Below are 24,580 nucleotides of genomic sequence, written 5' to 3' on the forward strand. Positions count from 1 at the left end.
TTCCCTTATTTGTTAAGTCTTTTCTGCTGTCCACACAGAGGTCTTGTCCATAAGATGGCTGCTGGTGGAGGGTCATGTGACCAGGGTAATCACCAACATGTGATGTCTCCTCCATTCACATACACTGCACCTGTCATCTGCACTTGTACTGCTGAAGGTTTAACCCCTTAGTGACCACCCATACGTATTTTTACGGCGGTCACTAAGGGGACTTAGGCTGGGCTACGAAATAAGGGGCGCAGCTGGCCACAAACGTCCGGAGGGACAGCCCCTTGAGCACATTAGTAAGGTAATTAGCATATTAATAAAAGCGATTTTTATCAAAAATGAAAGGACAGGTGGGGGGTAAAACTAGTATATTTTTAATTATGTGTGAGACTGATAGGATGATATGAACAGCTCTATATCAAAAATCCTGCTGACTGAATCCCTTTAAGGGAACCAGGCACCACAGCTTTAGTAACAAAATGCTAAAAAAAAAAAAAAAAAAAAAAAAAAAAAAATATTTACAGGTGAAACTCAAAAAAATTAGAATATCGTGCAAAGTTCATTTATTTCAGTAATGCAACTTAAAAGGTGAACTAATATACAGTCCTGATCAAAAGTTTAAGACCACTTGAAAAATGGCAAAAAATCTTATATTTTACATTGTTGGATCTTAACAAGGTTCCAAGTAGAGCTTCAACATGCAACAAGGAGAAATGAGGGTGAGACAAAACATTTTTTGAGCATTCAATTAATTGAAAATAACAATTAAACTGAAACAGGCTGTTTTTCAGCTGATCCAAATTTTAGGACCACATGCCTTTAAAAGGCCAAATCTGTGCAAAGATGTGGATTCATTGTCATTTTCTGTCAGGTAGTCACACGTTGTGATGGCAAAGGCAAAAAAACTCTCCCTTTTTGAACGTGGTCGGGTTGTTGAACTGCATAAGCAGGGTCTCTCACAGCGAGCCATCGCTGCTGAGGTAGGACGCAGTAAGACAGTAATTTGGAATTTCTTAAATGATCCTGAGGGTTTGGGAACAAAAAAGTCAAGTGAAAGACCCCCAAAAATTTCATTAACACTGAGCCGGAGGATCCAACTGGCTTGTCAGTCAAGACACTGGACGATCCTCGACCCAAATTAAGGCCCTTACTGGTGCTGACTGCAGCCCCATAACCATCAGACTGCATCGGAGACTGAAGGGCTTCAAAAACAAAAAACGTCTTCAAAGACCTCGTCTCCTTGAACGCCACAGAACTGCTCGTTTGGACTTTGCAAGAGAGCACCAAACATGGGACATTCAAAGGTGGAAGAAAGTTTTATTCTCTGATGAGAAAAAAATGTAACCATGATGGTCCTGATGGTTTCCAACGTTACTGGCATGACAAGCAGATGCCACCTGAGATGTTTTATATGCGCCACAGTGGAGGGGGCGCCATAATGGTCGTGGCTGCTTTTTCCTTCAGTGGAACAATGGAGCTTCAGGAAGTGCAGGGGCGTCACACAGCCGCTGGCTATGTCCAGATGTTGCAGAGAGCATTCCTCATGACTGAGGGTCCTCGTCTGTGTGGTAACGACTGGGTTTTTCAACAGGACAACGATGCCCGCAGGACAAGGGACTTCTTCCAGGAGAATAACATCACTCTTTTGGCCCATCCTGTGTGTTCCCCTGATCTAAATCCAATTGAGAACCTTTGGGGATGGATGGCAAGGGAAGTTTACAAAAATGGACAACGGTTCCAGACAGTAGATGGCCTTCGTGCGGCCGTCTTCACCACTTGGAGAAATGTTCCCACTCACCTCATGGAAACGCTTGCATCAAGCATGGCGAAATTTTTTTTTGAAGTGCTAAACAATAACGGCGGAGCTACTCATTCCTGAGTTCATGTTTGGAAGTTGGAATTCTGTTTTTTTTTTTTGGGGGGGGGGGGGGGGAGTAGAATATTGAACCTTTTCCAAAAAAAAAGTCTAATTTTAAGCTGCATTAATGCAATTCCTTTTGATTTGCATTACTGAAATAAATGGACTTTTGCACGATAGTTAATTTTTTTATTCAGTTTTACCTGTATACTGCTTATTTCTTAAAATAATTTTAACAGTATATATACCTGATTTGCTAGCTGAAGAGCATCTGCCAGCAGATTTGTACATATGACAATGGCTGACCTGTTGCATGTGCGCTTGGCAGCAGAAGGCATCTCTGCCCACACTGCTGAAAAAAATTAAATTTTAAAGGGGTTTTCCCAGATTTTGATACTGATGACCTATCCTCAGGATAAGTAATCAGCATCTGATCAGAGAGGGTCCAACACCCAGGATCCCTGCTGATCAGTTTGAGAAGGCACCTGCATTCCTGTGAGCGCCGCGGCCTTCTCACAGATTACCAAGCACAGCGCTGTAAATTGTATAGCGGCTGTGCTTGGTATTGTGCTCAGCCCCAAATAAGTAAATGAGTCTGAGCGAGATACCACGCACAGCCACTATACAATGTACAGCGATGTGCTTGGTAAGCTGCGAGAAGGATGCGGCGCTCACAGGAATGCAGGTGCCTTCTCAAACAGATGATCAGCAGGGATCCTGGGTGTTGAATCAAACACTGATTACCTATTCTGAAAATGGGTCATCAGTATCAAAATCTCAGAAAACCCCTTTAATATATGCAAATTAGACCCTAGGAGCAATGGGGGTGTTGTTGTTACAGCTTGAGGGTCTGCCCATTCTGCAACTGCCACATCCTCTGCACTTTGAATAACAGAGCTAGGTGTGGTCATGTTTTCCCTGCCTGGCCCAAAGTGTAGAAGGCACGGCAGTTGCAGAGAGTGTAGACCCTCTAGATGTAACGGCAACACCCCCGTTGCTCTTAGAGGCTCATTTGCATATATTAAAACTTCATTTTTCTCAACAATAAGGACACATTTGAACATGGGACCAACACAAATGTCTTCAGCTGCCAAGCACACATGTAACAGGTCAGCGAGTTTCATAGGTACAAATCTGCTGGCAGATGCCCTTTAATGCTGGGCAGGGATACAGCATATTGTCCAACTCTGCCCTCCCAGCTGCCTAGGCTAATAACCAATCTGACCCCCAAAAAGGCATAACAATATGAAATCCTACAGCCATTAATGTTGTGTGTGTTATTAATTTTTTAATGACACCTGAGCATACCTTCCTGAGGGAGTTTTTTTCCCAGGGGCTAAGGATTTGGCCATCAACTTCCTTACGTCAGCTAAACTTTTAATTCCGTTTATGTGGAGGAGCCCGGATGCTCCCACCTTGAGCATGTAGATAGAGAGAGTGCAGCAGATTTGTAGAATGGAGGAACTAGCAGGGTGGAAAAACAAAAATATAGCTGCCTTCCTGCGAATTTGGTCTCATTGATATAGTCTTCTGAGTATCTTCGTTATAGGGGAGAAGTCCCTCCCTCAGAATGACGCGGGCATTCGAGTGCAGACGAATTGCGGGCCAGGGGGCGGCACCCGCCGCCTGCCAGCTCCTGTCGACGCGATCGGCCGTGCTGGATAGGGAATACCCACATTAAGGACTCATGCACACGACCGTATTTTGTTTCCGTGCCCAATTAGTTTTTTTTGCGGATAGGATGCGGACCTAATCATTTCAATAGGTCCGCAAAAAACGCGGACAGCACACAGTGTGCTGTCCGCATCAGTATGTCCGTTCCGTTGCGCCGCCCAAAAAATAGTGCATGTCCTATTTTTTTCTAGTTTGCGGACAAGGATAGGGCATTATTACAATGGATCCTCAAAAAAAAAAAAAGGATGCCATACGGAACGTCATCCATTTTTTTGGCGGATCCGCAATTTGCGGACCGCAAAACACATATGGTCGTGTGCATGTAGCCTAAGGTAATGAATTATAGAATACAAGGCATAACTAGAGGCAGGGAATAAAGTCAGTGGCCGGAGGGGACAGACGGGAAAACCATATAGTGACAAGACTGTTCGCTGTGTCAACCAGTCTGATAAAGCAAAGCCACACTGGTCATGGGTAATGAAACCACATAAATAGTAATACGTGGAATTGATATATATAAAGGGGGATATATTGCAAAAACAAGTAATGGAAATATGCCAGCAAGACACAGCATCACATACAAAATGCATGCAACACAAAAACATTTCTTCTATCTAGCATATGTCACATGGATACAAGGAGATAATAACCCACTAGAAAAATGACAAACCACAACTGTACTGCAGTCAGTCAATAAAACTGACATACGAAATGTGGTCATTGAGTCCATGAGGCCGCAGTGTCCCCAGTTTAAAGGTCCATTGGGCCCCCTTCTGTAGGACTCGTTGATCCAAGTGACCCCCTCGGGGAGAGGGTCGTACCATCTCAATCCCCTGAAAGCGTATTGCCTGTATGTCACCTGAGTGCCGTGTATTGACATGACGGGCAACCAGAGTGTCAGTATTTTTTTTGAAAATGTCATTGAGATGCTCTCCTATGCGACCTCAGAACTCGCATAGCGTCTTCCCCACGTATTGTATACCGCAGGTGCATGTAATCAGATATACCAGCCCAGAAGATCTGCAATTGATAAAAGTACGGATGGTATACGATTTGGTCGTAACCGTACTGCAGAATGTGGACCCGGGCTTGATGGAGTCGCACGCAATGCAGCTACCACAAGGCAGTCGATGGAGTAGATGTCTGAAAGAAGCTGTGGCAGAGGCGATCCTTAAGGTTGCGACCCGACCGGTACGTGATCACAGTAGTGGGGCTGACAAAATTGCCAACGTCGGGATCCATCTGCAGAATCCACCAATGCTTGCGGAGGATCTCCCGTATCGGACTATTTGCCATATCAAAGGTAGCAATTAGCTGAAACCTGTCCCTGAGTACTCTCCCTCTCACGGGGGTTAAGGAGTGATTCACGGGCACATGAGAGCGAGTGTTGGAATCTACCCAGATGCTTAATATATAAGGGCTTCTACTGTGCACGGAGTCCTTTGTTTTAGGATTTTATTTTCTCTTATTGTTCTATAGGTTTACTACAAGAAAGCCTTTTTGCTTATTAGCGGATAAGTAAGGATGTTATCCTAGACTGCAGTGGTCTGCGCGCCATACTTACTGCTGACAATCTGCACTGGTACGTCTTTCTTTTCAATTAAAACAGTATTGATAAAAAAAAAAAAGGATATATATATATATATATATATATATATATATATCACAATTTACTAAATACATTTAAATCTCAGACAAAAAATGAATAACATATTAAAAAGCAAGACTAGTATTCAGTAAAACAGAGCCAAGAAAAGGACTACGTCGCTGGAGATTTTTGCTCCCGTCACTTGTTTACAATGCCTTCCTTCAGTTCACTCAGTGGTTGAAGGCTAACTTCAGGGTGAAATCTTCCACTGCCATATTATCAGCTCAACATGTTAAAGTATTCAGAGCACAGATTATTTGATATAGATCACGTTCTAAGAAGTGCCTTAAGCTTGCCTCCACATGAGACTTGGTAACTAACTGAAGTGACAGATTTAGAAACCCACGAAGGCCACACATCATTCTGCAATGCTGTGACCATGCTCTGGAAGATGTCAAATCAATATAATGAGAAACGTTCAGAAAATAAGTTCTCACCAGGTTCTGATTGATCATGTGCCTGAAGCATGTGATGTACACTACAAAGGGCCAGTCATCAGGCTCCATCACGACCCCCGCAGCATGTGCGCAGGTCACATGGAAGGATGTGGGGCAGCGACCGTATGAACACTGGATACAAGCTCCATGAGAGTTCTTAAATCTTTGTCTGCAGAAAACACATCTCTGTGGAAGACAAAAAAAGGTTTAATGAGAATACAGCCTAATACAATAAGCAAACAAAATATAAAAAAATGAAGGCTGCTGCTGTTGCACAGTGGATTCAAATCTGACACGTATTTTTCCCACGGTAAAAATCCCAGGCTATCCCTTGCATTTCTGTAGTGGATTTTCTGCAGATCTACACATGGAAGCCCTATAGTCATTCAATGGGGCTTATCAAGGTGTTTTCCCCCTGAAATAAGTTACGTGCCGCTTATTTCTGAGATGCTGTCAGAAATCCACATGAAAATTTTAATGTCGTGCTCATCAATGTTCATTTTAGCAAAACAACTGGGTCAAGTTTTTTTCTGGGATTTTAATACCGATGACCTATCCTCAGTCCTCAGCTGGTTAAATAGAAGGCTGCCCTCCGTGCGAGCACTGTATTCCCTTCAGTGTTTACCTGTCCGCTGTTGACAGCAGTAAGCAGATGTAATTACAAGCAGTCACTTCTATGGGGCGGCTATGTAGTATACACTAGTATGGGAGCGAGCCGTCCCACTGAAGTGAATGGGACAGCTTGGAAATACACCTGCTTACTGCTGTGATGTCAACAGCGAACAGGTAAGGGCTCTTTCACACCTGCGTTCTTGTCTTCCGGCATAGAGTTCAGTCGTCGGGGCTTTATGCTGGAAGAATCCTGATCAGTTTCATCCTAATGCATTCTGAATGGAGTGAAATCCGTTCAGGATGCATCAGGATGTCTTCAGTTCCGGACCGGAACATTTTTTGGCCGGAGAAAATACCACAGCATGCTGCGCTTTTTGCTCCGGCCAAAAATCCTGAACACTTGCCGCAAGGCCGGATCCGGAATTAATGCCCATTGAAAGGCATTGATCCGGATCCGGCCTTAAGCTAAACGTCGTTTCGGCGCATTGCCGGATCCGACGTTTAGCTTTTTCTGAATGGTTACCATGGCTGCCGGGACGCTAAAGTCCTGGCAGCCATGGTAAAGTGTAGTGGGGAGCAGTATACTTACCGTCCGTGCGGCTCCCGGGGCGCTCCAGAGTGACGTCAGGGCGCCCCACGCGCATGGATGACGTGATCGCATGGCACGTCATCCATGCGCATGGGGCGCTCTGACGTCATTCTGGAGCGCCCCGGGAGCCGCACGGACTGTAAGTATACCGCTCCCCGCTACTACTATGGCAACCAGGACTTTACTAGTGTCCTGGCTGCCATAGTAACACTGAACGCATTTTGAAGACGGATCCGTCTTCAAATGCTTTCAGTACACTTGCGTTTTTCCGGATCCGGCGTGTAATTCCGGCAAGTAGAGTACACGCCGGATCCGGACAACGCAAGTGTGAAAGAGGCCTTAACAATGAAGGGATGGCTACACTTGCACGGAGCACGGCCTTCTATTCAACCAGCTGATGGGGGGGTAGGTTGTTAGACCCCCGCAGATTTGATGATGATGATGGCGTTCCTGGACATCCAACAACTCTGACTGCCTGCTCTGCACTTTGGCTGTGATCAATGTCCGTTTGTGGACCAAAATGGCCTGTGCAATCTAAATTAACTGGATGTTAAAATAAAGTAATCAGCAAATCTGACAAGTTATTTGAGTGCCGTGGTTCACAGATACATTGTTCTGGGAAAACCACCATACCACTGAGCACCACACCCGTAAGTGGAGTGCCAACCATGTCCTTCTCTGTATCCTGAGGATAGGTCATCAATATTAAATTCCCAGGAAAATCCCTTTAAGTAACTGATGTAACTTTTTAACCAGGGTCTCTGTCACCAGTTTATGATGCCATCAGATCAATCTTTCTGCTGCAGCAATAAAATTAATCCAGCCAAATACACAGTGAAGAATAAACTGTTTTTATGAAGACCAAGGTTCTAAAGCAAAGCCAAATTAAAGGGAATCTCCAACATACAAATACTTCCCCAGTGACCCTAGATGTGTTAATATAACAAAGACATATCATTCATCACCACTTACTCAGCATTTCCAGCACGGCCACTCCAGTCCTCACCCTTGGTTTCTGTTCACAGGCTGCAGCAGTGACAGATGTACATGGCATGTAACCACTGCAGCCAATCACTAGCCTCAGCAGTATGCAGCAACAGATAGACAGAGGGCAGGAATTGGCTGAATCAGTCGAATGCCGTATAAAGCCATGTCACCGATGCAGCCTGCAAACAAAGACTGGCAGTATGGATCAGGGTGGCAGCCATGAAAACAACGGGCGATTAGTTGTGAGCATATGTTCGTTTACGGGCAATGGGCAGATTTTCATATAAATTGGACAACCCCTTTAAAAAACATCTCCAGCAATCCACTTAAAACACCTTTGGTATGCACTTCCATCAGTAAATTCAAAATTTTGATCTAGAATCAAAAAGTAGTTCTCCGATCTGTTCCCTTCATTCATCTTCAGGCGACACATTTCAAAAATTCCCTGTCTCTGGCTGAGAGGGATATCCTCTCTCTCCAGTGAGGGCAGGGGAGAAGAGTGGCAGGAACACTATATAATGCCAGCAGGCAAGCTTGTAGACAGAGTGACTGGCACTGGGGCTACGGCAGACAATGAGCACTTCCTGTTATGCGAGTTAGGAGAAAACTGCGGTCTACAACTCAGACAGCTGAGGTTTGGCGGAAAAAGTTCCGAAAAAAACAGTGAAATTTACATTTGTCACTGGAGGTAAACGCAAACATTCAAACCAATTTCCAAACTAAATAAATGAGTCAAAGATCCACTCTAACTACTAATTTTCTGCTTCCTGTTAAAACTGTAGATCAAAATGAAGACGGCGACAAGATTTGAGAAGACCCAATTCTCATTCTATTTTATTCTGTAATGCAAAGCAATTTGTTCCCGATCGTTATTTTTATCCCGTGCATAGAAAAATATCTTTATTAAACATAAAGGCATAACGGCAATAAAAATGCTGATTTGTATTTGAAGTGTTCTGAAGAATCAACAAAAAAGATCTGTTGGCAACAGCAATTTATTTTCTACAGCAGTAAGGAACTACTGTGCTGCCATGTTTGCAATATTTAGCCGCCAGTTTGATTAGCTTTCAATATTTTCCTTATGAACATTCATAGAAACTTAGCATCCAACTAAAAACGCACAGCACCAATAGAAATTACATGGCAAAACTTTTCCAAGAAACAGAAGGATTCCACAAAATTATGCTGGGTATTAGAAATAACATCTGGTCTATAATGTAGCATTTGGGCTGTGGGATGGATTTGCACCATGCTAAACATTTAAAACATTTAAAGTAGTAAAATAAGGTATGGCTGGCTGAGAAACATGTAATGACCCAGATGGAGAGACGTAATACTTTCCAATAGGTCTGCACTTTACGTCTATCATACAACACAGGTACACATTTTCTGTTACATTGTTTTCTATACTGTAGTCATGTGTGGAGAAACTTTTTGAATCAATTTCATATACCCTATTAGGAAATTCAAAGTTAAAGGAGTTGTTTCACTTCAGCAAGTGACATTTATGAAGTAGTTAATACAAGGTCGATTTGTTCAAATACTTTGATTTTAATGCTGTACAGCATAGAGCCAAAGATCATCTCGCCCAAAGTCGCTAAAGACTTCGGATTGTTATACACAGATATGAATACAGTAGCAATTCACCGAAGTGGCTTTGGTATTGGCTGGTACCTCGGTACCAAAGCCCACTTCAGATTCTTATTTTAAATTGTCTTTAGACTTTTACTATGTCTGTGTGTATATTTTAATATTTTCTATATGGAATAAAATAATTTATTGATTGTACTCGCTGGATCCATCTGATATTTTTCTAAACACTAAAGTCGCAGTCTCTGGCCGAAAACCAAGACAAAGGCAACACAAAATGTATGTTTGTGATACCCTACCCCATCCTTATGTAGCACAATCAGCAGTTTAGCATGATCAGAACTGCTAAAAGATTCCCGTGAAATAAAATCATTCCCCTGGAAAACCCCTTTAGGCTGTCACGCCCCGTAATCGCAGAGCAGCACCTGTCCTGACCTCCCAGCACTGGTAGGGTCACATAGCATTTTCTATTATTCTGTATAAGTTACAATTGGATGAAAAGTAATTTAAAAAAAAAATTATAAAAAAAAAAAAGTTTTGAAAATATATTTTAAAAAAAATTAAACCGTAAAATCACCCCACTTTGCTCAAAAATGAACAAAAAAAATAATAAAATTATGGGCATCGTCACATGCAAAAACACCCATACTATTAAAATATTTAAAAAAAAGTTAGCCAATATGGTGAAGGATGTAACAGAAAAAAAATAAAAAAAGGCTGATTTGCATCCGTTTTTTTCATCACTTTATCTCCCCCAAAAATGTAGCAAAAAGGGATCAAGTCATACACATCCCAAAATGGTATTGTAAAAAAAAAGACAGATTTCCCTCAAATGAGCTCCCACACATCTCTGTAGCCATAACTATAAAAAAAAAAGTTATGGGGGTCACCGGGGAGCAGGGGTTCTGTTAGGGTTGCCACCTTTCCCACCAAAAAATATTAGTTACACAAATTAAAAAGGTTGGTGTGTCTATTTAAGTTTTATTTAGCCTCTATTTTTGAAATGATTATGCTGGGACTCAAACTCACAAGTAACACTAGAGTACAGTGATCTTCAGTAGCACTGGGGGATTACCCATACAGCGATCTTCAGCATAGACCTGATTGGGCCCCCTAGGAGCAGTGAGCCCCGACACTTGCCCGGGTGCTGACGCTGGCCCTGTATGTGGGACACGACCTCTGGAATAAATAAGCATATTTAGTGATTCAATACACTATGGGGCAGATTTATGAAGATTGTTATCTAAAAGAAAATCTGACAAATCCCTGACGAAGGAAACAGTGTGTTCCGAAACGCAGTGGTGGAAGATGGCACCCGTCCAAGAATGTGATGTCATATAGAAGCTCCGTACAAGCTGACAGTACGTTTTTCACCCGAGCGCTCTTTCTTCCGGCCGAGGAACTGTGCTCATGAGTGAAGCTGAAGAGGTTAAGGAAAGACTAGTCATTCATCTCCCTATTGAACTTTACTATTCATCTGGCTATGGACACACGATCTGGACCAATGCAAGTTAAAGGTACTTTACAGCATTCTTGCAATAGTGGTACGTATAGTAAAAGTTAGACTTACTCCTGAGTCCCGATACAGGTTGTTCGATGAGTGGTAACGTGGGTATTTTTTGCCAAATTTAAACAAAATAAAATCTGTCTCTGTTGTCCATAACAGCTAATGACAGCAAAGATTTCACATTTTTAGGAGCAGAATAAGAAGTGTGAGCTGTGCTGTGACTGGTTGCTATGGACGGTTTCATAAATCTCCCCTTTATATTCTTCACAGATATGTTCATAAAGGATTTCTACATGATCCTGGACTACTGTCGCGCTTCTCCTATACTTTACTTCCAGGAAAAACCCAGAGCAAGCATTCATTCTGAAATTAAGAGAGATGTTTCCACCCTTGTTTATAGGTGTGAAAATAGTCCTCCTCAACCAGTGGCCATAGCAGCTTTAGATCATTGGCAGAGTTATCCCGCCTTTACCCCTACTTTGGGCTATTTAATGTTTTTTTCACAAGAGACAGGCCCATGTTAAGACCCTCTGAAAAGTGACAGAATCAATACATGAATAAGGACCACCAGGGAACAATACAGAATCGCTAAGGTCAGCATAAAGCAATCTTGGCTCAGTATATCCTGAGATGAGTGGTGCGAGATGCCGAACTTTGAAAAAAGAAAGGTTACTCCGTTGGGTATTGTGAACAATGCAAAAGGCTTTTTTTAAGCTGGCCATTTCATACCGCTCATCTTGAAGCAAGAGACAGGTGAAGAAAGGCACAGCCGTCTAAATGTTGGGAAACACCTTCACTCAACTTTGGAGCTTCAGTTTAACATAGCTCTACTTTCTACCATACTATCCGATGACAACAATCTCATCATTATCACATTTTTCTGGTTACAATTTTTCTGTTCCTTTACTCATGATATTCTATTTTAGACTCCGATATGAGCACAAAGCATAATGGCTGGTGTAAAGGTGCCACATGTTGTCTGTAAAGCTCTCATCCTATTCAGCAGCAATTTGAAATATTAATAGGTGACTGTAAAATAACAAAGAAAATACTCCAGGCTAGCGCCATCTTTTTGCTAGGTGAGAGAAAATAAAGATCTGTTTTCAGACTGCACCGAATGACATATCGCTCACGACTTTTTCTCTGATGACTTGCCAACTCTGCATTTCATAACATGGTACATTACCTTTTGATACTTTTGTCACTCACCAAATGCAATAATAATGACTGTACAGTAAATTGCATATTGTACAGAGAACATCTTGGAGGCCATGACAGCAAGCATGCAGGTAATCCCAATGAATAGTCAGTTTCCTATTTACTAGTGCCAAAAGACAATATCTTATACCTCAAACAGAAGACGACAAGCACCTGTCACATAAATATGCCTATGCTTTCCACTGGGTCTCAACAACATTATTTGATATTTAAATGAGAAATACACATTACTAATTTGCTGTGCATACTTAATAGTTTGCCAGGCTAGATTCATGGAGAAGTGTGAATAAGTTCTTTAGTCTCATGGGGGAACAGAATCTGCCAGTGTCAGAAGTAATGGAAGTGAATACAACATCCATCTGAAATGAAAAAGAAGTGACTGCGTAGGAAAAGATACCCAGGAAAAACAAAGGTGGACTCTAATGCCACTTGAGGAGGCATCTTTGGCCAGATTCCACACAGACTGCTATATTATACTTTACGCTACAATCATGTAATTGAGACTAGGTGACATACATTTCTAACGCTACATGATTGAATGTCCTTCACTATAGTTTTGTAAGGATGCTTTTTAAAATGAATGTGCATTAGGGAGGAACTGGTTAATTTTCATACATAAAAGCATGCAAGCAAGCATATAATGGGTACCTCTAGAAAAAATAACTGAGCAAAAATAAAATGTATATTTTAAATAGCTCTTAAACGTGGTTAGATAGGACCTAAAAATGTTGGTCTTCCTAACACACCAGAATAATGCAAAATGTGATGTCACAGAATAGGGACAACGAACTGGACTATGCTTGTTATCACAGTAATGCCACAGGACAGGAATCATGAAGAGAGTGTCGTCATAGTACAGGGATGAAGAACAAGGGGATGATAGTATAGGAACTAGAAAAGCTACAATTTCTGGGGAAATTGTGTGATGTGTTTTTGCCTCCACCAGTAGTCTACAACGGGAGTGGGCGGAGTAACTGGGTGGAGTGGCTTGGGTAACTGTTGTGTGGTTGGAGTGGCTAGAGTAACTGTGGAAAGGATGGAATGGGCAGAGTAACTTTATGGAGTGGGCAGAGTAACTTTATGGAGTGCTCGGAGTGAGTAAAGATAGTAAACATTATACTAACCAATTGATTGGTCAAATTTAAAAAGTGCACATGGCAAGCTTGATAGAGTGAGAAATGCATTTCAACTTTTATTTATTTATATACCACATTTAATTGCAATGTTGTTGCCCAAAGTGCTTCACAGTTACATTAAAACATACATTTATAAAAACATTAGCAGCCGATTTGTGTAGGTGGGCTTGAAAATGAGGGAGTGGTGGCAGATTTTTCAGCTCACACTCTAGCTTTTGTCACTCTGCTGGCTGCTCACACACCTGGGTTCCTATGGCAACTAACTCTACAACAAGGGCAGAGAAGAGCGGTTAAAAACAAACTGCACCAACTTGCTCACTTCACTGGCGGTTGCCATCTTCAAACGGTTGTAGTTTAAAAATGATAAATCCTACACCGAAGAGCTTTATATTGTGAGAATCACAAGACCCAGACCTACAGGTCTCTGAAATATGAAAAATCAAGGCACAGTCTCAGTTTAGAAATTGCCCTTCAAATTTGAGGTGGCTAGAGTGGAGTTTCAATGAATGTCAATGGGCGGCGTGAGTTGCAAACAAATGGTCATATTGTGAAAATCAGGACTATGGCTTAGCCGTGGACATTTTTAGTGGCAGCGGGGATAGCTGAACGCTTTGATATAAGATTTGTGTAGGTGAAAATCAGGGAGTGGTGGCAGTTTAGAAATTATGTCCTGATTTTTTAGCTAGTTTAGAACATTTCACCATTCATTCTAACGGGACCAATTTCGCCACAAAAATGACGATATTTTGTGAACCATTTGGCAAAACGTTCAACAAAGTAATAGCACACCAATAGGGAACAATCTGCACATTTCGGTATATTACTGTCTATGTAGTGTAAAAACTGTGAGAAGAGTTAGGGAGGCAAATGTGGCTATAATAAGAATATATATGTGAGATAACAGTAAGTGTTCTTGCCATGCAAGAACACTTAATAATATACACTGTGAAGTCATAGCTGAGGAATAATGCTCACAATGATGTCAAAGTAAAGATATCATAAAAACTGTGATGTCAGAGTAAACAGTGTGATGTCACAGAACAGAGAGAATACACCAAGTGAAGTCATAGCACAGGAATAAAAAGTAGCAGAAATGTAACAGTGCATGGATACTAAACACATTGATGTCAGAACACATAAACAATGTAAACTATGTCAAAATAGCCGGATAAAGTGCAAAGTGAATGCCACACTACAGGGATGGTTCTCACATGGACATCACAATAGCATACCTAGCAACCCTTGAAAAGGCCAAAGAGGTAAAATTACAGAGGCACACGTAGTGCACTGCAGCAAATTTTAAGTATATTAAGCCACACCTCTAACTCCGCCCAGTGCTTAGTTATACACCGGGCAGCAGATCATGTGATTAAAACAGTGATCTGCTGCTCAGAAACCATTATTCAGTATGGGGACAAGGGATCGCAATAATGATTCCCCGACCTCATACAGTGAAGGAGATTGCTGCCTGTAAACGCAGCAATCTCCTTCACTAAACAAGAAGCCGACTGTCGGGAAGCAATTGGCTGCAGAATCGTCCCGTCTAAATCCACTATAAGGCCGAGTTCACACTTTAGCTATTTGATCAGTTATTGTGAGCCAAAACCAGTAGTGAAGCCTACCCAGAAATAAGGTATAATGGAAAGATCTGCACCTGTTCTGTGTTTTTGACCCTCACCTGGTTTTGGCTCAACAATAACTAATGAAAATAACAGATCAAATAACTGAAGTGTGAACTCAGCCTAACATTCGGTAATCTTTCTAATGTCACTTGCTTCACTCTCTCTAAACACATTCAAAATCACGCTGCACACCAACTTCACCAAATACTGCACCTAGCACAAAAACCATTTGAAAGTTAAAATTCTGCATTAATATTCTAGCTGTAGCAAGCCTTCACATTCAGGACATATGTCCTTGGCAATCAAAGGGTTATACACTTAGACCAACCCGGTGGAATTTTGCCAAGAGACTATGAACCCTTTTTACTCGTACATTCACAGATGCTATGTAGCAATATGCTGAATGGTTAAATTATTTGGCTGTATAAAGCACAATTTATGTGCTGCTGATTTTGATTGTCCAGCACAGAAAAACAGTGTCTAACTGCCCTACTCACTAAACAAATAGACTTAAAGGGGTTGTGCAAGAATAGGGACCTGTAAAGAGAAGATTACTTACCTGCTTCCCCGAGCTGGTTCCCTGGTCCTTCTCCTCCTGGCTCCTGATGAGACACTGGGCTCCCTCATTGTAAAAATCTGGTTTGACATCGCCTGCAGCCTATCACTGGCCGCGGCGGTGACTGGCTCCCATTATGTCATGACAAATGGTAACATGAAACAAGGGGATCCAGTCTCTTCTATGACCAATAACTGACTGCGGCAATGAGAAACCAGATGTTTACAGCGATGGAGCCTAGTGGAGAATCACAGGCCTGGAGGAGAAAGAAGGGAATCAGCACCAGGAAGCAGGTAAGTAAGCTTCCCTTTACAGGTCCTGCCAAGATGGATGGTGGGAGGGCTTTGTCAAAACCCCTTCCTATCTTGCACAACCCCTTTAAGCTGGCCATAAACATTAGATTAATTTCAGACGAACCCTCCAATCACCTAATGTGTATGGGTGCGTCCTGAGCCTTCCCTACAGTAGATGTCTTGGAAAAGAAGGATTAGGGTCAATTCAAACGTCCGCAAAATGGGTCCGCATCCTGTGGAACAGGTGCAGACCCATTTATTTTCAATGGAGCCGGAATGTTGTGTCCACATTTGCGGATCTGCACTTCCGGATACCCCCAAAAATAGAACATGTCCTATTCTTGTCCGCACACCTGGGTTCCGGACAAGAAAAGGCATTTTCTATGAGCGTGCAGGCAATGTGAGGTCTGCAAAATGAGGAACGCACATTGCCGATGTCTGTGTTTTGCAGATCCGCAAAACAAATACGGACGTGTGAATGGACCCTTAAGGTGTTGGATTTCACCATGGCAAACAAGTCTGTTCTTGGTAGATAATCTGGCACCAGGAAATTATCAATGGCTTTCTCCCCTCACCCTCTCAGAACAGCACGATCAGCTGAGCGCCAGCATGTATGGGGAGACCAGGAAAGAACAACTGGTGGCTGGACAAGCATTCAGCCAACATCTACAGTATCTAAAGGGTATGGTCAGTGTAAGGCTGGTTTCACACGGGCGTTGCGGAAAAATGTGCGGGTGCGTTGCGGAAACACCCGCGATTTTTCCGCGCGAGTGCAAAACATTGTCATGCGTTTTGCACTCGCGTGAGAAAAATCGCGCATGTTTGGTACCCAAACCCGAACTGCTTGGGATTGATGTTCTGAAGATTGTATTATTTTCCCTTATAACATGGTTATAAGGGAAAATAATAGCATTCTGAATACAGAATGCTTAGTATAATAGTGCTGGAAGGGTTAAAAATAATAAAAAAGTTAACTCACCTTATCCCCATGATCGTGTAGATCCCGGTCTGTTCTTTAGCTGTCTGCTGAATGACCTTTGGTGATGTCAGATCACATGCTCCAATCACATGGTCCATCACCATGGTGATGGAGCATGTGATCTGACATCACCACAGGTCCTTTAGCCACAGCTAAAGAACAGACCGACCGGGAACTAGGCGATCATGGGGATAAGGTGAGTTAACTTTTTTTATTTTTTTTAACCCTCCCAGCACTATTATACTAAGCATTCTGTAGTCAGAATGCTATTATTTTCCCTTATAACCATGTTATAAGGGAAAATAATACAGTGAATAGACTGTCACCTAGAACCCATGCGTGGAAATCGCACCGCATCCGCACTTGCTTGCGGATGCTTGCGATTTTCACGCAACCCCATTCATTTCTATGGGGCCTGCGTTACGTGAAAAACGCTGAATATAGAACATGCTGCGATTTTCACGCAACGCATAAGTGATGCGTGAAAATCACCGCTCATGTGAACAGCCCCATAGAAATGAATGGGTCAGGATTCAGTGCGGGTGCAATGCGTTCAACTCACGCATCGCACCCGCACGGAAAACTCGCCCGTGTGAAAGGGGCCTAAGGGGGCAGATTGCACACCTCATCTTCCAGTACTGAAGCTTGTTGCTTCGTCCTCTCAGAGGGGATTGCGTACAGCTTCAAATACAGTATTCAATTAAGTAAAGCAATCATCTAAAATAAGTGCACGTTGTATAAAAGCAGTATGTTGATTTAACATTTTATTTAGTATGAAAAACTGTAAGAAGTCAACATTAAATTGCTTTAAAACAATATCGGATTTTATGTCCCTGTAAATCGGATGAGTCACTTCTCCAAGGACTCAACTGAATGAAAGTTAGAAACTCCCAGTATTGAGCCTGGGGCCATAACAAAACCTCTCCACTGTAAAGTCAAAGCTGCAAAACACAAATTACCCCCTAAAGTTACACACCATGTCAAGGAGCAGCAAGAAGTAGCACGGTGGATTGAAACTGATTACAAGCTGCTTTTATGCTAAATTCAAACAACGGAGCATCAATCAGATAGCTCTCAAAAAGGCATGACAAACTATTCACTCTGACAGCAGGGAAGAGCAGTTCACTTTAAAGCAGCCAAGCTGAAAAGACTTTTCGGAGGGTCGGTCCCTTGCTAGTTAAGATTAAAAAAAGTTTTAATTTCTAAAAGAAGCCTGCAGGTCTTATATGTTGTATGTTAAGGGCTAGTTGACATATTGTGAGCTGATAGGAACACAAACTGTGAGCCACAACTAACTACATATAAGACCACTTGACCGTATCCATGTGTTTTCCCGCACTTGCGTTCTGCCAAAAGGTAGACCATGTCCTATGCTTGTTCACAAAATGCAGACTACGGAGCCACTGAAGTCAATGAGTCTAAATAAATGCAGATGTAGCACAAACCGCATTTATATTTTGGGGATCCACGACTTGTGGACCGCAAAACAGATAGGGTTGCGTGCACAGGGCCTAATATTAAAGGCTACACTAAAGCTGCCCAAGCATCTTAGACAGCTGTCAGTCAAACGCTTGTTTGGTCACCAGCCATTGATCTCTACATCCTCCACCCAGCCGATGGAGCACGTGCTCTAAATGAGGAGAGTAAGGGGCTGTCAGGCACCGCTTGTGGTAGGCTTATCTTCCCAAATACTGGATAAAAATAACTGGGCACGCTGAAACCCAAGTGTTCAATCCGTCTCTCTGCCAACCATCAGGGGAGAGTCAAGAAGACCCTACCACCACCGGCACATTAGATGTTTGGTTGGTCCTGTATAATGTATATCAAACCGGGGGATAGTCATTATAAACTGTGGCTGAAAGGGTACTGAATTACTGAAAAACGTATCAGGGTCTTATAAGAACCAGTTATGCACCAACCAATGCATAGAGGAGCATTCAGCATTAATAGCTTGTCCTAGTTTGAGATGTTCCTCTTATTTATATAGCGGTCCATAGGAAAGTGGATCAAAATTTACCAAACGCATGTTCATTAAAATAATGGCAACCTATTATACTTCTAATAACATTTAATAGGTTTCATTATCCATTACTGAGCTGAAGATTTCAAAGGGCTTTAATAGGAACAAAATATAATTCATGTATTTATCCGCCCTTTATGGATTTCCTTTTTTTCTTAGATAAAGTTGGTTTTATTGACAAGACAAAGTTAAACAGCACAGTCATTGTGTAAATCTCTATGATTACTACAATTTAGGAGGCATCATTTAGAGAGCCATAGATGTCCTTAATAATAGTGTATTGTATTAAGTAACATTTCGTAGGGGGTGAGTTACATCCTTACAGAAATCACCATGCATTTCATACTTATGACCTAGTCAATAGTTTGAGTACACTCGCTGCAAGTTAGCATTCTCAAAACCATTGCTGCTTTGTAGATTTTCTTTTCTAATTGTTTCAACATTGCAAAATAATAACAAATTGTGCTTTAGTAAGTGGTGGTACACACTGGATTGCTACATGAGTCTGGGGGCTTGAGACTCTTCACTCTTAAAGGGGTTGCAAATGGCATTTAGAATGTAGAGAAAGTTAATGCAAGCCACTTACTAATGTATTGTGATTTTCCATATTGCTCCCTTTGCTGGCCAGATTAATTTTTCCATCACATTATACACTGATTGTTACGACCACCGTGCAATCCAGCAGCGGTGGCTGTGCTTGAAAAAAATCACCAGCCTATGTGAGCTCCCGCGGTCCCGGCCACCAGAGTCCGGAGCTTTTTCCTATAGTGGGCAAGCACGGCCACTGCTGATGGACTGCAGGGTGGTCATAACCATGAAAAAATGAACCAAGCCAGCAAAAGGAAGCAATATGGATAATAATACATTAATAAGTGGCTTGTATTAACTTTCTTTACATGATAAATGACACTTGCTGAAGTGAGACAAACCCTTTAACCCCCACAGAGTGCTATGGCGTTTGTCACTGTAAATGGCCTGGTCACAGTACACAGAATGATTTCTAACAGCAACAGCGGACTGTGCAGGACTGATAGGCTATAGCAGGTAGGTGGCGTTCATTCACAGGGCGCAAATCCAAGCTGGTGGTGCTTATATACAGACTTTGGAACAGGCTAAGTTAGGAAGAGATTAATGTCAAAGTCAAAAGACAGGAAAAGAAACACAATAGCAAGGTGTGACCATATAATTTTTCCCTGATTAATGGACTGTGATACTGCTCGGGATCCCCTCTTCTCGTGATTGGTGGGGGTCCCAGTGGTCAGACCGCCAGCAACCATACATAGGATAGGTGATAAATGTTGTTAAAGGGTTGTCCCATGACTAATGCTTATTCCCTGTCTAAAGGTGGCATGTGTGCCGCTCCATTCAACTCTGTGGGGCTCCGGAAAATAGCCAAGTACAATCGCTCAGCTATCTCCGGCAGTCCAATTGAATGAAACGGTGGACATGCATTTAAAGGGGACCTGTCACCGGGATTTTGTGTATAGAGCTGAGGACATGGGCTGCTAGATGGCTGCTAGCACATCCGCAATATTCAGTCCCCATAGCTCTGTGTGCTTTTATTGTGTAAAAAAAAAAAACTGATTTGATACATATGTAAATTCACCTGAGATGAGTCCTGTACGTGAGATGAGTCAGGGACAGGACTCATCTCGGGTTAATTTGCATATGTATCAAATCTGTTTGTTTTTTTTACACAATAAAAGCACACAGAGCTATGGGGACTGGGTATTGCGGATGTGCTAGTGGCCATCTAGCAACCCATGTCCTCAGCTCTATACCCAAAATCCCGGTGACAGGTTCCCTTTAAATGGGGAACAAGAGCCCCTATTCTAGCGATTGGTGGGGGTCTGACCTCTCAGACACTAATTCCTTATCCTGTGGATATGGGATAGCTTGCTGTCATGGGACAACCACTTTAAAGGAAAATGTACTTTAAAGATCTGGGATAATTATGATCTGTGCAGAACGTAAAAAAAATAATATTTTCTTGTTCTGGACATTTTATATAACTGGGAGCTCTTATTTTAATCAATTTTTAGTACAAAACCATTACTGGATTCAATTTTCGGAAGCAGCCTGCAAATCTATCAAACAGACTTTTTCAAGTCAACAGTGAACTGCAGGACTAGCCTTTCAGGCAGCATCGTGCCCAGACAGTTGCCAGCATTTCCAGAAAGTTCAAGCAAGCTTCATTCATACAGTGATTTATCATCCGTACCATACCAAATGGAGTAAGAGACAGTATGTGTGTACATATTTATATATATACACATACATACACACATACACACAGGTTGACAATACATTCAGACTGCGGATCATTAACAATGTACTGTCTAGAGATTCCGATGCAACTCAATATGCCCACAACATACTGCAGTACCGTATGTTTTAATGATCCGACTGCACTAGCCAAAATGTTGCATGGCAATCAATAAGCCCTTACATCTATGGCAACGCGAGAGCAGTGCCATGCATCACTGTCAGGGTGCCCATACTATTCACTGCAAGGAAAAAATGAGGAGCGTCTGTCATCCTTCTGTAGATTTGGCAAAAAAGAAAACGGTGTGATCAAATTCACTTTAACTCCTTAGCTCCTAAAGAGGTTTCAAAAAAACTCTTCCCCAGAGAAAGCGGCCATACTGACTCTCCCCTAGCACTGCAAGCAACAGTCCCTAATAAGGAATATCTTACAGACAATGCCTTAAGAGATAAAATGACAGACTTATTATTTGAGTGACTGCAATATATATTGTTATTATATTATTTTAATACACAGAATGGTAGTTCCTATTACACTTATCAGGGGAAAGCTCTACAGGCTACTCTTCAAAGCTGAATATATACATCATGGGATATACTATTTAGCAAATTCTATGAAAAGATGACAGACGGGCAAGCTGAAAATGTTTGTGTGGCTTTCCTCCGGGTACTCCGTGGGTTACCTCCCACACTCCAAAGACATGCTAATAGGGACCTTAGATTGTGAGCCCCAATGGGCACAGTTGGATGATAATGTCTGTAATGTGCCGCGGGATAAAGTAGCGCTATATAAGTGCATAAAATAAATATAAATAATATGCAAGTCCATCTGCATCCAAAAGGTTGGAAATTAGATGTGTGTGTGAGCAAATAAATAAAAACATGCTTTCCTATTGACTTTCTAGCTAAAACAATACAGTCGATCCACTCCATTTTCAGAATTGATGGAGCTTTCAAAACCACAAGCTGTAGCTTTCAAGCTTGCCATTATTTCCCTCTAGGTGCAGCTCTGAGAGCGCACAGGCTTCCAAGTGGAATGGGGTGGCCCTGGCCAAATACTGAAACGCTTATAGATCAGTCATCATTGTAGTGTAAATCCCTTTTCAAAATAATGTCTGTCGCTCAGAGTACACTTGTGCTTAGACTCGGTTCACTTGTCAAATACAAAATGTGAGGTCGCTGAAAGCCCAGGGGCAACACCATCTATTCTCAAACTCATTTTCTACCTCTATTTTGACAGAGAAATGGGATTTTCAAATGGGATTTAAAAATAATAAGCAGCACTGGAGATAAAGTAACAAAAGCGCCTTGTGTACACATTTGGTTAGGACACTGTGAAAACAGCTTAGACGAAGCAAGAACATAATGCTTAGACCGTTAAGTACTGACCACAAATACATACACAATTTATCATTTGCTTATATTTTAACCAGTTCGTTACCAGTACCGTACATGTTTCAAACAGCAGAGACCTACGGCTAAATACCGTGACCGGCAACAATGCCGATTGCGGTAATTGAAAGCTGAAGGAGTGAAGGTAAAAACCAACATAATACACAAAAAGACACGTATTGTACTACTGATCCAGAAATCGGATATAGAGCTGCCATAGCAGAGACAATAACACGCACATTAATAGCAAGAGATGTCTCAAGTGACACACTTCATGCATGTTCGTGGGCTACAAATGATAAACCCGATTTGTGTGATAACCTATAACATCTAATGTGCCAGTGTTGGGGATAATGCTCAATGGAGCAGACGATTGTAGGGAAGGAAGCGTTCCTTCCCAACAATCGCCTGCTTGTCGGTGGAGGAGACCACAGTATGGGGCAGAGAGATCACCAATGCCACCACTCATTCCCATACAGAATCATTCTATGCAGGCAGCAGAGAGCTGTTTAGACGGCATGATCGGCTGTCCAAAAACTAAGTGACTGCACCAGCGGCCTATTACCCGATGAACGAATGAAATGCTCATTCATCAGGTAATAGATTGTTGGTGCAGTCACCTAAATTAATCAGCGGCACCTTTAAAATGGCCGATTATCCCTAAGGAGTGTTCTGCCTGAATACCGGGGACTGTAAAGGAGCCATAAGATGCACAAAATAGTGCTAACCATAGCCAGCCTGCAGTACCATGTACAGAGATATAAGTATGCATATACAGTTTCAAGAAAAAGTATGTGAACCCTCTGGAATGATATGGATTTCTGCAGAAATTGGTCATAAAATGTGGTCTGATCTTCATCTAAGTCACAACAATAGACAATCACAGTCTGCTTAAACTAATAACACACACAGAATTAAATGTTACCATGTTTTTATTGAACACACCATGTAAACATTCACAGTGCAGGTGGAAAAAGTATGTGAACCCTTGAATTTAATAACTGGTTGAACCTCCTTTGGCAGCAATAACGTTTCCTGTAGTTGCAGATCAGACGTGCACAATGGTCAGGAGTAATTATTGACCATTCCTCTTTACAGAACTGTTTCAGTTCCGCAATATTTTTGGGATGTCTGGTGTGAATCGCTTTCTTGAGGTCATGCCACAGCATCTCAATCGGGTTGAGGTCAGGACTCTGACTGGACCACTCCAGAAGGTGTATTTGTTTCTGTTTAAACCATTCTGTTGTTGATTTACTTCTATGCTTTGGGTCGTTGTCCTGTTGCAACATCCATCTTCTGTTGAGCTTAAGCTAGTGGACAGATGGCCTTAAGTTCTCCTGCAAAATGTCTTGATAAACTTGGGAATACATTTTTCCTTCGATGATAGCAATCCGTCCAAGCCCTGACGCAGCAAAGCAGCACCAAACCATGATGCCCCCACCACCATACTTCACAGTTGGGATGAGGTTTTGATGTTGGTGTGCTGTGCCTCTTTCTCCACACATAGTGTTGTGTGTTTCTTCCAAACAACTCAACTTTGGTTTCATCTGTCCACAGAATATTTTGCCAGTACTTATGTGGAAACATCCAGGTTCTCTTGTGCAAACACTGTAAACGTGCAGCAATGTTTTTTTTTGGCAGCAGTGGCTTCCTCTGTGGTATCCTCCCATGGAATCCATTCTTGTTTAGTGTTTTACGTATCATAGTTTCGCTAACAGGGATGTTAGCATATGCCAGAGACTTTTGTAAGTCTTTAGCTGACACTCTAGGATTCTTCTTCACCTCATTGAGCAGTCTGCGCTGTGCTCTTGCAGTCATCTTTACAGGACGGACACTCCTAGGGAGAGTAGCAGCAGCGCTGAACTTTCTCCATTTATAGACAATTTGTCTTACCATGGATTGATGTACAGCAAGGCTTTTGGAGATACTTTTAGAACCCTTTCCAGCTTTATGCACATCAACAATTCTTAATTGTAGGTCTTCTGAGAGCTCTTTTGTGCGAGGCATCATTCACATCAGGCAATGCGTCTTGTGAAAAGCAAACCCAGAACTGGTGTGTGTTTTTTATAGGGCAGGGCAGCTGTAACCAACACCTCCAATCTCATCTCATTGATTGGACTCCAGTTGGCTGACACCTCACTCCAATTAGCTCTTGGAGGTGGCATTAGTCTAGGGGTTCACATACTTTTTCCACTTGCACTGTGAATGT

General features: G+C 42.1%; 1 protein-coding gene across 1 annotated transcript in view; it reads right to left on the reverse strand.

The window, feature by feature from the left end:
• The window catches only part of KDM4C (lysine demethylase 4C), a 324,567-nt gene that overhangs the window by 33,627 nt on the left and 266,360 nt on the right, over positions 1 to 24,580 (reverse strand). Inside the window, exon 18 of the mRNA XM_044272540.1 lies at positions 5,606 to 5,791. Within this exon, the coding sequence (XP_044128475.1) occupies positions 5,606 to 5,791 (186 nt within the window). The remainder of the gene's footprint in view (positions 1 to 5,605; positions 5,792 to 24,580) is intronic.

The sequence above is a fragment of the Bufo gargarizans genome, chromosome 1, assembly GCF_014858855.1.
Source record: "Bufo gargarizans isolate SCDJY-AF-19 chromosome 1, ASM1485885v1, whole genome shotgun sequence".
NCBI lineage: Eukaryota > Metazoa > Chordata > Amphibia > Anura > Bufonidae > Bufo > Bufo gargarizans.